The 15,779-nt window shown below is 42.3% G+C and overlaps 1 protein-coding gene, 1 long non-coding RNA gene and 1 pseudogene across 2 annotated transcripts in view; 1 reads left to right on the top strand and 2 right to left on the bottom strand.

Moving 5' to 3' along the window:
* Positions 1 to 14,109, bottom strand: part of LOC118714119 (oral-facial-digital syndrome 1 protein-like) — a 69,812-nt gene extending 55,703 nt beyond the window's left edge. Inside the window, 7 exon segments of the mRNA XM_036429048.1 lie at positions 1,782 to 1,864; positions 1,867 to 1,945; positions 2,603 to 2,730; positions 4,235 to 4,342; positions 13,186 to 13,267; positions 13,332 to 13,410; positions 14,090 to 14,109. Of these exon segments, the coding sequence (XP_036284941.1) occupies positions 1,782 to 1,864; positions 1,867 to 1,945; positions 2,603 to 2,730; positions 4,235 to 4,342; positions 13,186 to 13,267; positions 13,332 to 13,410; positions 14,090 to 14,109 (579 nt within the window).
* LOC123651952 lies at positions 7,816 to 8,691 on the top strand (annotated as a pseudogene).
* LOC123651953 lies at positions 8,823 to 11,741 on the bottom strand. Its single transcript, XR_006740967.1, has 3 exons — positions 11,731 to 11,741; positions 9,180 to 9,189; positions 8,823 to 8,966 (listed from the first exon to the last, which is right to left on the bottom strand). It is a non-coding gene; the product is annotated as an uncharacterized LOC123651953 (long non-coding RNA).
* Positions 14,110 to 15,779: the final 1,670 nt, after the last annotated feature.

The following is a 15,779-nucleotide window of genomic DNA, read 5'->3' as shown; positions in this document are numbered from 1 at the left end:
CTCTCCATATCTTGTCCAGTCACTTTCCTAGGTGCCAAGATCAAATGGCCACATAGATGATGCTTAGCAGCCCCGGACCTCTCTCCTCCAGAGAACTTTGCCTTTGCTTGGATGAAGCACATTGCAGTTGCTTTCCAACTTCACCTAGAAACCATCCTTCAACTCTGTTCTCTTGGTCCACCCTTATTCTTCCATCTGTCAGTATCCCTAGACCTATTTCCTGATGTCTGAGATTACCACATAGCTCTCCCTTCTCCCATGGATTAGCAGCCATCCACACTCTGCTCTAGTTCACCATGATGCTGAACCCCAATGTCTTCAACTTAACAGGCTGCCTTTTTCAAATCAAGTCAGTTCAGCTCTATTAAGCTCCTCTCTCAACAAGCACATTTTCTGCCCTCGTTGACCTTCTGAACTCTCCCAAGAGCTCCAACAAAACAATCACCTACAACAACCATGTCAAACTCACAACCCACAGGCTGCATGTGGCCTACAATGAATATTTTTGTGGTCCAGCCAATATAATGGTACGTAATTAATGTTTTAATAAAAATTTCATGACTTAATTTTTACAATAACCTGTTACACATAATCCTAGCTTATAAAAAAGAAACATTCAAATTGACTGTACCTTTGCTACATCCAGGAGCCATGCCCGCCAGCCAATCGGGAGTAAATATGCAAATTAGACCAACCAAGATTTTGCATATGTTAATTTGCATATCCAGGCACAGAGCAAAGACTGTAGGCAGCGTAGAAGGAAGCCAAGTGCTACAGAAGGGAGCAAAGCTGAAAGCAAGCAGGGCAGCAAAGAAAGGGAAGCAAGTGGGGTGGCAGAGACTGCCATAGGAAGCCCTATTTCGGGAATCTTCCTGCAACAGGTCTATAGTTATTAATAATGAACTACATTCTCTAATGAATGATTACTATCATTGTGTTGCATTCATTTCCCTTATGCACCTACGCACATGCACACCACTTACTCTCCATTAATACTAGCAGAGAATATTTTAGCAGCCGAATGCCACATCATTAGTCTTGTACTGACTTATTTGGTGTGTGCAACAGGAATATTTCACTTTCAGAGAACAAGAAAAATAGGTTTCTTTGTATATGCTTATTAATTTGTGCAGTTAGTGTCTAATAAAAGAGTACTCAAGAAAAAATATTCATTTCTATTTTATGTTAATGACTCATTTATTTCAGCCCTTTGTATTCAGTATGTCTCTATCAAAATCAATCTCCCTTTCTATGAAAATTGAAGATTTTTTTTTTTTGCAGCCCACATAAATTTACACCTTTTTTATTTAGCTCATGTTAGCCTTTGAGTTTGACACGTTTGACCTACAAACACCTGGTTTGGTGTACTTCAGTTCCAGGTTGCCCAATTCAGCAGAACCCTCAAAACAGATGGAGCAATACTATCAGCTTCAAAGAGCTGCTCTGCTCCTTCTTGCCCCCATAGCAGCCATTCCATACCTCTGGTCGTCTCCTCAAAGTCACTCACTATCTAATCCTCACATCTGACTCAATTTTAATGAGAGTGTCTCACTCTTCTGACTCAAACATTTAACTTTCACTCCTTCTACCAGTAGTTTCAGAAGAAGTCTGAGTATTCTTTTCAAAGCTGATTCTTCCAGGTGTACTCTTGACTGCAGTCCCTACTGGTCCTCTAAGTCATCAATTGATCCAGCAAATGTCTCACCTCACTTTTAGACTTTTAGCCACTCTACTAGCAGCTGCAGGAGGGAGCTATCCAATATATGATTTTAAAATGTTGCTTCCTGATGCTTTTGAATTCTCTCAAGGAACATCCCTTTCCAAGAAAGGAAGGCCTCAGATTTTGCTTGACAAGCTCTCTCAACAAAACCGCTAATTCCTTCTTATACTTTTCTTTCTCTTCCATTTTCATTTTTACTACTTCAGTACTTTTTAAGTGTTTCAACTGCCAATTGACTATAAATCATTGCAAATAACAATACTAAACAATTAGTAATAAATTCTCCATGTTTTAAGTTTGATATTAATTATACAGGATATCCCCCAAAAATGTATATATACTGTAACAGCTGACATCTCAATTGTGAAAATAAAGTGTTGTTTTAACAAATACTGCCTTAATAATTATTCAGGGTGTGTTTATTTATTTTTGGGACACCCTATATTTAAAGTTTAATTCATCTTTAATTTCATCTCATTAACTATTCCTGTAAGATTCATTCAAAAGGCATAAAGAAACAAAAGCAGGTGGAAAAATAATAACATGCATCACATTATGTATCACATTAATTATAAAATAAAAGCCATATATGCGAATTGTGCCCCCAACCAGAAGTTTGAACAGGGGTGGGGCCAGCTGACTGGCTAACACCTGCAGCCCCTCCCCCACAGGCCAGCCCTACCCCTGCAGCAGATGGCAAGGGGAAGAGGGATCCCACCAGCTGGTAGCCACTAGGGACTCTACCTGTGCATGGGGGGATTTCATGCACTGGGCCTCTAGTTCATTAATAAAGATTCTAGATATTTTCCTACATACCTATTATTAAGGATGAAAAGATAAACGAAAATATCATCTTTGTTAACATCAAAAATATAAACTTACCCTTTCATGCATTTCTGCCCGAAGCTGCTGTTCTAGTTCATTTAACTTTATTTCTAAATATCCTAATGTTGGATACTGAGGGTATCCAACACCTGAAAACTGATCATCAATCTGTTGACGCTTCTCAGCTATTAAAAAAACACAAACGGGGTAGAGGAATGGGGTCAGGTGATATGAAATCAAGAGATGTGTTCAAAAGCAAAGAGTACTGGGATACAGGCACGGGGTGAGGGGAAGGGAAAGGGAGAGCAATCTGCAGTTTACTCTGAAAAAATTCAAAAAATTAAGATAGATTACTGGATGAAAGGAAAGTGATCAAGCAGGCATAATACAAATTTAATGATGAATTGTAAAACTTGCAACTTTTTTTCAACTTTTTTGAATTGGGATATTTGTATCATAAAAGTCAGGAAAAAAGAAAGCAAAACTTAGGTCAGAAAACAGTGCATCTCTTTCCAGTCTCTTTTATGTTCTTTGGTGGAAGTTAAGTTACATGTTCAAAACACTGATCTTAAAATGAATCAAAGATTATGAATTTCAAGTCTTCCATTTTACAGAGAACACAGATGCCCATACAGTATAGGTAATTCCCAGAGAGCTAAGCAAATATACAATGGCATAACTGGGACGAAAGTCAGGTCTGCCGATTCTCTCATTCCAGTGCTCACAAGATTCGTGGCAGACTCACAGACTTGCAACCCTCAATCCAAATGTGGATCAGAATCAAATGTTAACCATATGTGAACACCAATGCCCACCAAAAAGTATGCACAGGGAAAAAAAAAAAAAAAAGGCTGGCGAAGTAGATTAATATATTAGAATTTTCCCTAACTGGTTGGCTCCATGGATAAAGTGTCAAGACTGTGGACTCAGGGGTCCCAGGTTCATTTCCAGTCAAGGACATGTACCTGGGTTGCAAGCACATACCCAATAGGGACTGTGCAGGAGGCAGCTGATTGATATTTCTCTCATTGATGTTACTAACTCTCTATCCCTCACCTTTCCTCTCTCTAAAAAAGTCAATAAAATACATATATATATATGATATTTAAATTGATTGTCTAAAAGTTATTGGTTTTTATAAGTAAGGAGGAGCCAGGGTTAATCACAGCATTTTAGCCAGTTTTCCTTCTGAGCATATAACTAAAGGCAGAATGGCATTATATATATATAGAAAGGCTGTACTATGGAAAATGATATGGATCATGGACCAGAAAACTTGGGACTCCAGTATTGTTTTTCCTTCATCTAGTGACGTTGGTTTCTTCACTATAAAATGAAGTGATGGGCCACTGACTTCTCTAGTTTTCTGAAATGCAAATAGTCTAGGATCTTCTCACATTAATGGCTTTAAAATAAAGTTAAGTGAGACACAGGGAAAAGCCTCCCAGTTGAGTGGTTCGACCCAACAAACAAGAACATGTGCCTCTGCATCCCCTTGGTGATCACAGAGGGGCAGGGCAGCACTAAAGATAAGACTGTGCTGACACAACGACACAAGAGAAAATGAGCACCCCACCTGCAAACAGTTTAGAAATACACAACATAGTAAAGTAGGTCTTTTTCTTCATTCAAAAATCAATTGAAACCTGAAATCATGGGGGGGGGGGGAGAGAGAAAGCCTGAAATTACCAAGAATGTCTTTGCGAGGAAACAACGGACTTGTCTGAGTGTCCATCTCACAAGTCTCTTTAGCCTGATGATATTCTGCTATCTCTTTCAGAAACTCCACAAGAAAACCTAAAAAACACAATGTACAAAGTTTTGTTTCACAACTTTCTTTCATTCAACCATTGCTCACTTTATAAATTTGGGGCTTATTACATTATCCTGTTTTACATTATGTATCTTTTATGAATAATTCCTGAGGGAAGTCCTTCCCAAACATGACACAAAAATCTAGAAGTGATAAAGAAAAATAATAACATAAAAGTTAAGAACTTATATATGGCATGAAATAAAGTCAAAAGACAAATGATACACTGGAAAATATTTGCTATAATATGGAGAGGGCTCACTAGTTTTAATATCAAAGAGCTCTTACAAATCAGTAAGTTTATGTTAATAATGTAAAATTAGCCGAGACTGGTTTGGCTCAATGGATAGAGCGCCGACTTGGGGACTGAAGGGTCCTGGGTTCGATTCCGGTCAAGGGCATGTATCTTGGTTGCGGGCATATCTCCAGTAGGGGGTGTGCAAGAGGCAGCTGATCGATGACTCTCTCTCATCGATGTTTCTAATTCTCTATCTCTCTCCCTTCTTCTCTGTACAAAATCAATAAAATATTTTTTAAAAAAGAATGTAAAATTAAAGCTCTTCTAATACTATTAAATTACAATAAACTTGCTGAATACAAAAGATAAAGTACATTGTGTGTTTTGTTGTTTTTTTTTTAAATATTGGTTTAGAGAAAAGGTAAGCAAAAAGAAGACAGAGAAACATCACTGTGAGGGAAAACAAGGATTGGCTGCTTCTTACAATACCCCTACAGAGGACTAAGCCTGCAATCTGGGCATGTGGCCCAACTGTGAATCAAAGAGACAATTTTTTGGTGCATGGGATGACACTCAACCAACAGAGCCACACTGGCTAGGGCTAAAATATTTTTCTTTTTTTTATAATATATCTTATTAAGTTTTTATAGAGAGAAATAGAAAGCTAAAAACATCAATGAGAGAGAAACATCGACCAGCTGCCTCTCACACACCCTCTACTGGGGATGTGCCCGCAACCAAGGTACATCCCTTGACCAGAATCAAACTTGGGACTTTTCAGTCCGCAAGCTGATGCTCTATTCACTGAGCCACATCAGTTTTGGCTAAAATACTTCTCTTAAGACATGAACCTCCAGTTACTTCACAATAAATATATTAGGCCACAAGAAAGATGATATGCCTAACAGAAATGGTTAACAGGTTACGGATGATAAAGACTCAAATATATGAACTTGGGTGAATTTCAGGATCTTATCTGAATTCCAGAGTCAATTGCAATTTTTTTTTTACATACTAATGCTTCAGAATGTAAATGAACTCAATTTTTATTGTCTTTATAATTAGAGTATAACTGAAAATAGTTTAAACAAATATTTTGGGTAGCTATTCCTAATATACAGTAAGTATTCTTTACCATCTCTATCCTGAGAACACTAATATATTTTCTATTAATTTTCCTTTAAAGAAAACATTCTATATGGCATTTTATAACAGTAAAACTTTGAAGTATAGTAAAACCTTGAAGTATCTGAACTAGATTAATTACTGCCCTAATAATTATATAACTGACTGTTGCTTAGGCAAAAAGCAAAATTGTGAAAAGTAATTACGAGCTTAGAGACTGATGGACCAAAAAAGAATTCCTAATGTTGATAAACAAAATTTGGTTGCTAATGAACATAAACAGCATATTTAAATTTTAAGTTTTTCAAATACTAACACTATTCATGACTTCTTAAAACTTCTGACTATGAAACTTTTGGACAATTACAGCTAAAATAGAGAATTAAAACAGGAACACAAAGAATGCACCCTAATGTCAACTATGGATTTTAGGTGATAATGATGCCACACTGTAGGTTCATTGATTGTAAAACTGTTTATCATGGGGAAGGCTGTTCATGAGAGAGGAGACATATAGAAACTTTCTCATTCTGTTCAATTTTGCTATGAAGCTCCTCTAAAATATTAAGCCTACTTAAAAAAATATGTAAAGTTTTCTATATCTTCCTTAAAGATAATAAAATGTAAATAGTATGTTCAAAAGCAATGAATGGTGTAGGAATATAATTAAAATAATTAAAGAAGTGGTAGCATGTGTTTTAATATTTGAGGATTAAAACAGATTTTTTTTAAAAATTAATGCACATTTTAGAATCCAGATTTATTGCCCTGTGTTGCCATCTTGAAATCCTATGACCTTAAGCAAATCACCCACTTCTCCTAATTCTGGTTTCTCATCTGGGACACAGTGTGCTAGCCCAGAGCCAAGTTCATGACAATTAGTCAAGAAAAATGGCCATTAGTCTTAGTATGTTACATGAAACATAATTTCTAGCTCAATTTGGATTAATTCTACCTCTAAAACATTTCGTAATTCTATACATCACAATTTTACAAAACACTGAGGTTTCAAACTGCATTAAATAGCAACTCTATGACTTTTTAAGATGACTGAGAAAGGGACCAAGCTAGCCAAGGAGCACTGAGCTATTAGGTAGCACTTTATAATTATCTGGAGAAAAGCCTATTAATAGAAAATTCAGAATCAGGAAGGAAAACTTTACAGTTTCTTCCATCAAGCACTTTCTGGAAGGAAAACTGAAAGTTAATATTCATAGCTGCATCTTTGTAAGTGGTCTGTCACTAAAGAGTTAGAAGTGCTCCCTTCAACTGAAATGGTTGTGCACTTCTCTGCACAATACAGCGTGCATCAATTTATGAATGAGTTGCTTTCTCAATGACAAAAAAGAAAGAAAACAAAAATACACAAAGTGGGAACAAACTTTCGCAGGTTTGCTGCACTAGAAATACACAGATTTGCCACATAAATTAGAATCTTACCTTTTATTTCCACAGCTTTTCTAGATCCATGGCCAGATGTTAGAACTACTTAGCGGCACTTTGTCTTACAGTGTGCTTTAAGCAGCCCATGGATTCTGGCTAGAGAAGTTGCTTTCATCTACTTCCAAGAGAACTAGTGGTGAGTCAGAATACATGTAGACTCTAACTTCCCTATAAGCCCATTTCAGCAGCCTTTGATTCGGATAGCATGTGTAAGAGAAAATTCTGTTGCTTCCTCAATTCTCTATGGACTGATGAAAATAATATTAGGAGAAACCAGCTTACTTGGCATATGGATTAAAATAAAACTGGGTTCCCCAAAATAAAATAACATATGCAAGAGAGAAACGAGTAAACCCCAAATAAGATTATGAAGATGCACTTCCATCCCTAGCTGGTTTGGCTCTATACCGTGTTTCCCCGAAAATAAGACATCCTCGGAAAATAAGACCTAGCGCACAGAAAGAATGCACTTCCACATGCTGCGACCTGGAGATGCTGCTGCTGCTGCTGCCCATGCTTCTCTGTGCCCTGCTGGAGGGGGACCAGGCTTCAGTGAAACACACCTCTTCCCTGAAGGTGTCCAACGAGCCTTGGTGTTGGCTGAGCTGATCGACTTCTGATTCAACACCAAGCTTGCCATGGTGCTTCATGATGGAGCAGCCCATCAGTGTGCCACCCAGCACCAACAGCAAAGAGTACCAGGGCTGGAGGGCTTTGTGGCAGCCATTTCCCATTTTAACTTCGATAAGCAGCAACCTGGCAGGGACACTGGCCTTGATGGGCAATGTGATTCTTTGGAAGCTAAGCAACACAGCCATGTTGGCCAGCTGTGCCATCTACCACATCCTCCGGGAGGCTGCTCTGCCTCCCACCATCATCCAGTTTGTGCCAGCTGACGTGCCCACATTTGGGGACACTATTACCAGCTCAGTGTACCTCTGCAACATCAACTTAATAGGCAGTGTGCCCACCTTTAAAAACCTGTGGAAGCAGATAGCCCGGAAACTGGATCGCTTTTGCACCTTTCCTGGCCTGGCCAGAGAGTGCACTTGGAAGAACTTCCACTTTGTGCACCGTTCAGCAGACATGGACAGTGTGGTGGCGGGACCCTATGCTCAGCCTTGAGTACAGTGGCCAGAAGTGCTCAGCCTGCTCCCACCTCTACATGCCTCAAATAAAAAAGCTGCTGGAGGAGCACAGCAGGTCAACCTTACAGAAGATTTCAGGACCTTCTTCTATGCAGTGATTGAGGCCAAGTTCTTTGATCACATTAAGAAGTGGCTAGATCACGCTTGCTCCTCACCCAGCCTCTGTCCTGGCGGGTGGCAAGTTTGACCACTCTGTGGGCTACATTGTGGAGCCCTGCACTGTGGAGAGCAAGGACCCTAAGGAGCCCACCATGACAAGTCCCCTGGCTCAGTAGCAGGCCACCAGCCCTTTGGTGAGGCCTGAGCCTCTGGAACCAGAGGTGACCTTGGTGCCAACTGGCTCGCTATCTTTTCTCCCTTCTTTTGCACTGTGGCCTAGTGGTTTAGCAGGGGTAGGGAACATCTGGCCTGAGGGCCATAGAAAGCCCACAAGATCATTTGGTCTGGCCCTGCCAAGGCATAAAAGGTGACTTAATTAAATGTTTGACAAAATATAGCAGGCTAATGTTGAAGTTGGCAATTCTGTATGGCCCACGAATGATGTTATAAATATACAAATGACCTTGGGCAGAGAAAAGGTTCCTCACCCCTGGTTTATGGACTTGGGGAACGACAGTGGGGCAGCTCCCGATTCCTTGGAGGAAAAGAGGCAACCTCATTATCCACAGGGACTCCGGGCCTTGATCCAGGCATCTCCAGGGCTGTGGGTGTGACCAGGTGCCAGAGAGTTGACCTTGTCCTCTTTGGTCTGGATCATCCTCCTTTCACATTAGCTCTTTGCCCAGCTACAGGAGGCAGTGGGTACCTGTGCCTGACCTTAAGCCTGGGCTGTCTCCATGTCGTGAGGCGGGAGGAGGGAGAGGGCACTGGGGGCCACCTGCCAAGATGTAGGACATGCTGGTCCTTCTTGTTGGGGTTGGGATTTTGGAAACTGGATGGGCCCTGCCTCCAGGATGGCCACCCTCAGCTGTGTTGACCTGGTTTCCCTGCAGGAGCTCAGTTCCCATTGGCTGTGGTCACACAGGCCCAGGTAGATGTTGCTCTCACTATCCCAGCCTCCTGAGACCTACCCTGGGTCTCAGTCCTGCCAGAACCAGGGATTGCCCATAGGACCTTCTTCCTTTGCATGCAAATGGCTCTGCGTGCAAATGGCTCTGCGTGGACCGACCCTCGGGGGGGGCCTGTTCTTTGTGTGATGCAACCAATCAGTGGGCCCTCACAACTAGGATGGGTTCTGAGTGGCCAGGGATCTGTAAGGGGTGACTTTGGAGAGAAGTTTTCATGGAGCAATAAAGTGCTGGGCTCTCTCCAAGGACAGCTGTCAGGGACTTCCCACAGGGGAGGGTGTCCATTGCCCAAGTGCCATGACCTCACACTGGGCCAGTAGTAAGGGATGACTGCTGATGCCACCTGGCAGGGTACAGGTTCTACAATGTTTCCTACAAGGCGCTAGGTCAGGAGGCTGGGTGGGTGGGGTGGAGATGTTCCTGGTTCTGCTGGCTCTACACTGTGAGGTGCCATGGGACTTGCCTGATGTCACCCAATAAAATACCTGTTAATCAAATTGATCTTTCTGGAGGGGGGTAAAAACAGGGGTGAAAGTGAGGGTGGAGGGACGTCTCCTAAGTCTGATGGCACTGCCAGTGTGTCATTATTATAGATGTCAAGAATACAGTGCCCTCGATATGGTGGAAGGACAGGCAGGTACTGATTGTATGGGAATACCTGCTGTGGGTGGTGGAAGCTATGGAGCCAAATAAGCTGGGTTCAAATCCCAGCTCCAAAAAGTTGTGCAAGCTCTCTGATCTTCTGCCTCTTCATCTGTAACATGGGAAAGTAATATATGTATCCGACACAGAGATTATCATGAGAATAAAAGGACTTAATCAATGTAAGTGTTTAGAATATACAAAGAATTCATGATTCACCAATGTTACCCATTTAACCATTATTATAACAACCAGTGTTATGTGCTGTGATAAGTTTACATGCCTGAATATTTTAGTTAAATGTTATTCTAGACATTTCTGTGAAGGTGTTCTTGGATGAGATTAAAATTTCAATCAGTGAATTTCGAGTAAAGCAGATTACTCTCCATAATGTGGGTTGGCCTCATCTTATCAGTTGAAGGCCTTAACAGAAAAAATACTGACCTCTCTTTAACAAGAAGGAATTCTGCTGGAGGATGGCCTATGGGCTCAACCACAGCTCCTACTGGGTCTCCGGGCTGCCAGCATATTGGCAGAATTTGGATTTCCTGACCCCACAATCTTGTGAGCTAGTTTCTTACAATAAGCCTATGTCTATTAAAAAAAAAAAAAACTGCACTTCATATATATTATTTACATCTCAAGACACTGTTAGGTACATTAATTTTCCCACATCTACGTTAATAAAAGAGAAACGTGTAAATTAACCCTTTGCACTCCGCTGTCCCCTCTCAGGGAACATCGGAATTCTAGCATATCACTCGGATGTCCCCTCTCAGGGGGGACATTGCAGTTTATTAGTGATTACGGGGAATTGAGTTAATTCAACACACGTGTCCACCGCAAAGTAGCGTCGAGTAGCTGGTAGCCAATGTCCAGAATGGTTTGGAGTGCAAAGGGTTAACCATCACTCTGCTATACCCACCAGCCAATCAGGAGCAAATATGCAAATTAACCCAACAAAGCTAGCAGCAACCACTGTAATGGAGTGAGCTGGAGGCTTGGATTGCCCAGCGATGGAGGAAGCCACCCTTGGCCAGCCCTGACCTCTGCTCAAGTCTACAAAGTTTCAAGAAAGAAAGAAAGAAAAAATAGAAAGGAGGGGCTGGGAGCTTGGGTCACTGGGGAATGATCAGGCCAGGATGGAATGGCAGTTGTGGGTGATCAGGATAGTGGGGGTAAGCAGACCAGCAGGAGGGCTAGCTGGGAGTGAGCAGGCCATCAGTGGGGGTCAGTTGGAGGTTATCAGGACAGTGGGGGGGGGCAGTTTGGAGTAAGCAGGCTAACAGGGAGGGAATGGGCTGGTGAGCACACTGGCATGGGGGCAGTTGGGGTTTATCAGGGTGATGGGGGTGGTACTTGGGGAGTGAGCAGGCCAGCAGCGGGGGACAGATGGGGACAAGCAGGCTGGCAGGCAAAGTGGTACTTGCGGACAAGCAGGCTGGCAGGCAAAGTGGTTAGGGTCAATCAGGCAGGGAGGTAAGCGGCTGGAGCCAACAGTCCCGGATTTTAAGATGGATGTCTGATTGCCCATTTAGGCCCAATCCCCGTAAACTGGGAGTAGGACATCCTTTGAGGGGTCCCAATTGGAGAGTGTGCAGGCCGGGCTGAGGAAGACTTCCCACGCACATGAATTTTGTGCACCAGGTCACTAGTTTTATAAATAAGAAAATTTTGGTGCTAACTGGTAATTTTTTCAAGGTTATAACTTGGAAACCTCTAAATTAAGTGAACTAATGGATATTGTCCTAATCTACTTGGCATATAATCTGGAAACATCTAATTGAGCTGAGTTTAGGAGTATGTTGCCTGTATCTATAGGGTTCAATATTAAATAACATCCAGTGTATTCACATCAATACTATACAAGCAAGAAACAAATAGAGTTGCTATACATCTATCTTCTATGGATATATTTACCATTGAAAAGAACAAGAGTATGTAACTACCAGTACAGAACAGGACTTATACATCAAAAATCCTATAGTAAAAAAGACATTTAAACTGAGCAGAATATACATGCTCTGCTAAAGAGCCTTAAGAAGAAATGCTTATTGCCTTTTATTTTCCAGGATAAAAAGTCATACAAGAATGTAAGTAATGCCATTTAATCTACGCAACAATGAGAAACGCAACTGAAGGATGCATAGGCCTGGTTATAACCTATTTAACATTTATATTTCAGATATACTTCTGAAGTATATGTAGTAATGAAAACAAGTTTAAACTAATTCTATTCCTTGATGTTACTTTAAATGTAAAATGTATTAGTAAATTATTTGCTGCCCAAATTAAACATTCACCAGGGAGTGCTACATAAAGTACATCCAAACATGGGCAACTGAAAAGTTTTCAAGGAGCTTTTATGGACACTGAAAAATGCTCACTATATAACACTGAACTAAGAACGAACACACACACACACACACACACACACACACAACCATTATGCCAATAATAATTGAATCAGAAAAGATTTTGCTCCTCCATGTTTTTATGGATTTTTCACCTAAGTATAAAGTGTGGGTTTTTGTTTTGTTTTTTTAAGTTACAAAAACAATGGGGGAGAGAAAAGAAAAGACAAATCAAACTCACGTTTTCTTTAATTTCCCATAAGTGAAAATATGCTTCTGAAATGTGTATAGTAACAAAAACACACTTGAGGTAATCTACTCCTTGCTGTTAATTCACACTAATAAGTATGTGCTGCCCAAGTGAAATCTTCAGAACTTTCAATTATTTTAAAGAAAGAAGCTGACATTCTCCCAACTATTCTACTGTAAGCAGCACTTAATGTTTTCTATATTGTCTCAATATCTTCATTCAAACATGACTCTTACAAAATCAATTAATTCAGGAACCTACCAACCAGCTTCATAAAACAAGTCTAACCTTACTCAAACGTGTTCATTTTATAAAAAGCTGCTCGCTCCCATCTGAATGTCAGTCAATAAGTCTATGAAAACGTGAAGCCCGGGCAGACGCTAAAGCGTTTGGGACGCCTGTCCCAGAATAACCACCAAACTTACAGACAGCACTCACCAATACCGTCTGCACATCACCTTCTTTTTAAAATCCAGACCCGAGAGTTAAATGTGGACTGCCTGTTACGGCTGCCACGCGTGAAAGTTGTATCGACAGAACAGATGGGCCTAAAGCGATACCTTGAGGGCGCCCAGGATCCCTGGGTCCTTGAAGGTCTGGTACAGCTTTCTGCGCAGTTCGTCTTGGCTCAATACATGTGAGCTGAAAGTGAAGATACCGAGCAGGCAGAGGGGACGAGGATTCTGAGGACAGAACCGTGGCTAACCTTCGGGAAAGCGCGAAAGCCCTGCGGGGACGGCACTTTCACGGAAACAAACACGAAGCTTCTGCGCACCCGGTTGGCGCTTTAACAACAAACAAGATGCATCTCAAGTGAGCTCCTGGCTAGGCCTCCTGCGTAGGCTTCCCACCGAGCCAGTTTCGCCCCACCCGCCTCGCTTGTCCTCAGAACCCATACGAGGTGCTGGGGATTCAAAAAGAACAGTTATACCTCAATGGTCTCCCGCCCACTCCGAATTAGGAAATGGCGGATAAACGCACTTCCTCCCCTCGGGTTACCATGGGTGAGTGGGAACGTGTACCGGCGCGAGCGCGACTCTCACCAGTGGCCTGAGCATAGACACGTGGAGAACGCTGTGAAACCAGCTGCCCTGGAAGCCGAGGCACCACGTGGATACCCGATGCTCACTGCTGGTCTCGTCTCTCCCGGAGACACGCCTAGTCAGAGTCCGGAGCGTTACCTTCAAGTCTAAACCAACATCCGCCGGAAACTCCGCTCACTTATCGCGAGAGCTTAGCCTCCGTGTGTGGCGAGAGCCACTCGGCGAGCTCAGTGGATACTTTCTTACGAAGTCCGCGTCTAGGATCCGTGGCGGGGGCGGGCGCTCCAGGGGACATCTGCGGCCCGCGCGATCTGGGTGTTAACCCTGTCTCTCCTGACTCAATACATGTGAGCCGAAAGAGAAGATACCGAGCAGGCAGAGGGGACGAGGACTCTGAGGACAGAACCGTGGCTAACCTTACCCCCCGCCGGCTGGTCCCATCGCAGCTCCGCCAGCTCGGGGCTTTGCTTTCTACTAGGTCACTCAGTAATCCAGGGCTTCATCACCGCGGCACGGTTGCCCTATGGGGCCGAAAACTTTGTAGGGGTGCTGCCTTGTGCACCGCGGGGAGGTTAGCAGCATCCCTGGCCTCTCTGCCCACACAGGCAGCTCCTCTGCACCAGTTCTGACCATCGGAAGGCCAAAGTCACTGGTTGAAAATCAGTGAGCTAAATTTTGAGTATCAACTTTTTTTTTGCTTTAGGTTTTCTTTTTACCTCATCCAAGGCATGAGGGTATATTTTTCCATTGATTTTAGAGGCTTGAAGGAAGAGGGTAGGGGAGTTAGAAAAACACCAATGTGAAAGAGACATCCATGGATTGCCTCCCTTCCACTCTACTGAAGGCGGTATTGGACTTGCAACTCAGGTATCAGCTCTTGACCAGGATCCAACAGGTGACCCCTATACTCAGATCAATGCTTTAACCACTGAGCAACACAGGCCAGGACGAGTACCCACTGTTTTGCATACTGAGGAAGATAAAGGTGAGATGGCTTACCAAAATGCTGTGAAAGAAGAGGGCCACATGCTAACCTGACAAGTTCAGGGCAGGCCTGCATGGTGGTCTTGCAAACTCCAACAAAGTAACCACAAAGGATGGTCTGAAATTAAACTTTATTATGATGGGTAGTCATCTCCTATGCTGGTATCTTCTCTGACAAGATCAACCTTTACCTTACCTGAGCCTATCTGGCCCAGTGAGTGAATTTGTGCACATTGGAAGGAAATTAATTGAAAGAAATATTTCAATATTGCTTTTTAATTCGCCCTTTCTCTATAATAAAAGTGTCAACCAAATTCATGTCCGACTCTGACAGATCAAAACATGTGTGTGATTGCTGCCACTGAGAGATTTGTATGTATCATACATGCACAAGTCAACTTAGCCTTTTATAGGTATAGAATAAACTGGCTCAATTAGAATTGCTTTCTGATTTAGCTAACCTTTGCCAGCCCAGTGAAGCACCCCAACTTCTCTTTCAGGTAATTGTCAGCAACACGGTAGTAAATATCAACATGAAGCAGGTTATTATTGTAGATTACACAGGGAGAGCAAACGGTGAAATATTTAATTTGCAGCAGGGTTTGACTATATTCTGTGCAGTGAGAAAACCATACCTTACTTCTTTTCAATCAGGTCAAGTTTTTCAGCTTTCTAAATCTCCATTTTATGGCAAATGAAAAGAAAATAGGATTCCACTGAGTCTCCTATCTACCTACTCCAGGACTTCTGTGCGGATCAAATGAGAGAAGGCATGGGAAAACGCTTCACAAACCTTTGATTAAACTGTAAAATCTTACCACCTGGCTATAAAGCAAGTCGTGTTCCTGTGCTGAAGACACTCTAAGGAGGCTCATCACTAGGGAGAGGAACCCTGGGCATTGCTATGTGACATCATTACCCTGACTGTTGGGACTTAGCATATTGCCTATACACACACACACACACACACACACACACACACACACTAGAGTTCTGGTGCACAAAATTCGTGCAAGGGGAGGGGGGAGGAGAGGCAGGGGGAATGTCCCTCAGCCCAGCCTGCACTCTTTCCAATCTGGGACCCCTCGAGGAATGTCCAACTGTCTGTTTAGGCCTGATCTCACTGG

The sequence above is a fragment of the Pipistrellus kuhlii genome, unplaced genomic scaffold (assembly GCF_014108245.1).
Source record: "Pipistrellus kuhlii isolate mPipKuh1 unplaced genomic scaffold, mPipKuh1.p scaffold_m20_p_98, whole genome shotgun sequence".
Lineage (NCBI taxonomy): Eukaryota > Metazoa > Chordata > Mammalia > Chiroptera > Vespertilionidae > Pipistrellus > Pipistrellus kuhlii.
Note: the sequence above shows the minus strand (reverse complement) of the source record. Positions and strands in the feature narration are given on the sequence as shown.